This window comes from Sardina pilchardus, chromosome 1, assembly GCF_963854185.1.
Source record: "Sardina pilchardus chromosome 1, fSarPil1.1, whole genome shotgun sequence".
NCBI lineage: Eukaryota > Metazoa > Chordata > Actinopteri > Clupeiformes > Clupeidae > Sardina > Sardina pilchardus.
Window position 1 is genome coordinate 18082244 of NC_084994.1, and position 4006 is coordinate 18086249.

At 41.2% G+C, this 4006-nt stretch overlaps 1 protein-coding gene across 1 annotated transcript in view; it reads left to right on the top strand.

The window, feature by feature from the left end:
• Window positions 1–510: 510 nt before the first annotated feature.
• Window positions 511–4006, top strand: part of LOC134076855 (uncharacterized) — a 17286-nt gene continuing 13790 nt past the window's right edge. Inside the window, exons 1-5 of the mRNA XM_062532118.1 lie at window positions 511–681; window positions 1984–2325; window positions 2442–2576; window positions 3072–3215; window positions 3810–3853. Coding sequence (XP_062388102.1) covers window positions 642–681; window positions 1984–2325; window positions 2442–2576; window positions 3072–3215; window positions 3810–3853 — 705 coding nt within the window. The 5' untranslated portion in view covers window positions 511–641. The remainder of the gene's footprint in view (window positions 682–1983; window positions 2326–2441; window positions 2577–3071; window positions 3216–3809; window positions 3854–4006) is intronic.

The window sequence follows — 4006 nt, forward strand, 5'->3', positions numbered from 1 at the left end:
TACTGGAAATCAGAAGTGAAATGTTCAATTTGCTCAGCAAAGTCAAAAGTCATTTGGCTGGAGCTTTTGTGAATTGAACAGATAGAACAGATTTTGTGAATTGACTGACTTAGTTATCATACAAGGAAAACACTGTATATTGTAAATAAAATGTTGGCCATGACCTTAAAAGTTCAAAAATGTTATTATGTGTAGAATAAACGTGACTTTCATTACTAATTAATGCAAACACAAACACAAGCGAACAGCTAGTTTGCTACAAACATATTTACAAATACATACACATTATGCAATCACACACAAACACACACTCACATTTATTTGACTGCATTTCACAATTCTCAGTGTTATATGCGTTCTTGACTTTGTGCGAAGTCTCTAAAACTAAAGTGATGTCACCAAAGCAGTTTGGGGTCTGTGGTTAAGAGAGGAAAGAGGAGGAGCCTTTTACTGTAGTGTGGTCTTAAAAGACAAGTCACACTTCAAAAGTCAACTAGACTCAAACAGAAACCTAATGGCCAGAGGATCAGTGATAGATAGATAGAAATGGAGGGGAAAATACCCTCTAGAGGAAAACATTTGTTTCAGTGACTTTAGAAAGCCAACATTTACTGCCTTCTTGTCCCACACCAAGGGAAGACATGGAGACACCTTTGATCTTCTTCTTCTGTCTGCTTGCTGGTGAGATATTCTAACAATATAATTCCTCATACAGACACACCCACTGCAACACTACACGTGCAACATAAGTGTCAGAGATATGAGATGGGAATGTAACAATTCACTTATTTTGAATTTGTATCTACTGTATGTCTACCATATGTGTCCCTTGATGTCTGTGGTGTATTGTGGCTATGGCAGTCTTACTAAAAGCTAATTTCTAATTTGACAAAGAAAATAAGTTGTTCGTTCTGAGACCTAATAAATTAACCTTGCACCTTGAATACAGAAAACCTCTGTAAATTGTATCTCTCTCTCTCTTTCTCTCTCTCTCTCATGCACTCTAAGTAGCCTAGTCCCAAATTATGTTTTATGTTCAAGTTAGATCTGCTGCATTCGGTGAATCCCACACTCTGGAGGTGTGAACATTGGTGTGTAAAGTGCAAAGTGTGTAAAAAAACACACCCATTCTTCTCTGTTACATTGCTCCGCGATTATTTGTAACAGCGAGATCAGACAAATACTGCACGGAAGAGCAGAACCGGGGCTTTCCAAGGAGACTAGACATGTACTTGTATGTACGATCAAGTATGAAAATAAAATACAATCATGAAGTTAAATCAAAGTATATCATATTTACAGTCTATATTGCTCTGCGTTCACCCAGGCATCTAGCCCTCTCGCTTGAATTACTCACGCACCAGGCATTGCACAGACATGACCCGCATATCAAATGAAAAAGTAATTTCTCATCACTAAATAAAAATGGCCATTTATTTCTGGAAGGCACACACCACATATTTCTGTAAATTGCTCAGCCCCAAAGTATACCTCCACCATAGTTCTTATATTGCCATTTTCAGGACAGTCAGGTCTACACAACCATGAAAGTCATGTCGAGCTGTAAGCTTGCTGTGGTGAGATACACGTCAAAATGTAGGAATTTGTACAGGATGCTTTTTAAATTTGTATTATTTAATATCAAATCAATGCAAGTATTTATACATGATGTTGTGGCAGATCTGGGTAGCCTAGATTGTGCTGAAAAAAAACAAAACAATATGTAGCATGTGTGAATGGCACTTACAGTGACCAGGATAAATGCTTCTAACTAGAGGTAGTGAAAATGCCCTTAACAGCTTAGGGCTCATAGGGTTAATGCGTGTGGCCTTCTCATTTATTACAGTGCTTACATCCTTACTATTTTACACGATGTGGCCATCCGTCCTCTATGAAATTAATGGAAGTTCAAAGTGATATTGATGATTACCCTGTGTGTGTGTGTGTGTGTGTGTGTGTGTGTGTGTGTGTGTGTGTGTGTAGGTGTTCATCCTGTGGAGTCTGTAATCCTGGTGACTCGATATGTAGGCCAATCAGCAGTAATCAGATGTTCCTATGATAAACAATATGGAAGCAAGTCCAAGTACCTCTGCAGGGGAGAGTGTCCTGTCATTGGAGGTAAAGACATTCCAATCAGTACTGAAGCAGGTCAGACCAAAGCAATCAAAGGGAGGTTCTCTCTGCATGATGACACCACTGCTGGAGTCTTCACTGTGACCATCACTGGACTGACTGAAGGGGATTCTGGGCAGTACTGGTGTGGAGTTAAAACTAGATTTGCAAAATATGATCAGTACACTGAGGTGGAATTGAAGGTACAAAAAGGTAACACTCAAGTTAAGATATTTGTGTCAAGTCAATTGATTTCTCAGTCAGGCATAGCATTATTTCTCAATTAATTATTTTAATGTACAATAACTTTCTCTCCCTCTCTCTCTCAGTCCTTCCTCCCTCCCGAAACTCAACCTTTATGCCCTCCACTGAGGACCACACCCATTCATCTTCAACTTTGACCTCCAACACCTCCCAAACCCAGCATGTATTTGACACAACCATCAGTGATAATGCTTCTAAAGGTCGTAAAGGTTTTTTTCGTTTTGTATTTCTCCCGTCAACTACCTCCTGAATGTTTGGTCAATGATTTCCGGGAAAGGGTAACCGTAAAACCGGGGGAAATGAAACATGGTGTTGCCCCAGTAGATTTTTACGGAAATGTTTTGTTTGGTCCCCGGGGGCCAATCCACCCCCGGGGACCAAACTACCTAAATAACTACTGTACCTGAACTGTGGCACCAAGGACTACAAAATGTTTATGTTATGTTCGTCTCAAGAGTCTGGATCATAACCAGCCATTTGCACCATATCTGTGGAGAGAATGTGCAGAAATGAGCGCTGGTCATATTGTATAATGCTATGTGCTACATCTAGTTTTTTTAAAATGACAGACGTTGTATTAATGCACACAAATGTGTCTGCTGGAGTAATTTATTCGAATATTAACGCAATATTCATTCATGAAACATTTGGTGCTCATTGTTAGCTCATAAGTCCCTCTATAATGTTGTGCACAGACCAGCTAACTGCTGCTGACCTTCAGGAGAAACCAGAAGACTCTGTTGTCATAGTGATCATGTGCTTGCTGGTGCTGCTGCTTATGGTGTGTGGGTTAGTTTCAGCCCTCTTCTACAGACAGAGGAGGAGGAAGCTGACACCAGGTAAACACACACACACACACACACACACACACACACACACACACACACACACACACACACACACACACACACGTACACACACACAAACACAAGCATGCACAGACATGGTTAAAATGCATAAACACTTGCACATACTCACACTCAAACAGACTCAACCTCTATTCCTCTAGCTAGTGGGTGAGCATGCGTGTTGTAGTAATGAAATACTGACTTGATTTTTGGCTCACACTCAGTGACAGCCATAGGGGTTCACCTCTGAGTCAAACTGTTAAACCAAAGCCAGGGGACTACTCAGTTCCCTTTGTAATATGAGTAAACCTAAGACGGCTGCTTGTATATTCAGGCCTGAAGTCACAGTTCACACACATGACTCAATGGGTCCACTGATGACATTGAGTTTGTGGTTAGGGCTTGGCACATGTACAGTAGTTGAAAGTACAACCAACTTCCCTTTACTGGAATAGGTGCACACACGCATTCTGTACACACGCACGCATGCACGCACACACGCAAACACACACGCACACTCCTGCACACTTGGCACCCTCATCTCATCTCCTTCATGTTGCCCTCTGTTTTAATAATCTGTTACAGAATGCGGCTCATCCGACCTCCACAACAGTGATCATGCGGGGGAGGTAAGACTGAGAATTTCATACGGAAACTAGTAACACCGATCACAGACCACAGAGATGCTATCTCTGATTCACGTGATTGTAGTGGTCGCCAGCTCTGTGCTGAGAGACGGGTTCCTATGGTTTCAACTCTTAGCTCCATTCTGCCTCACTTGA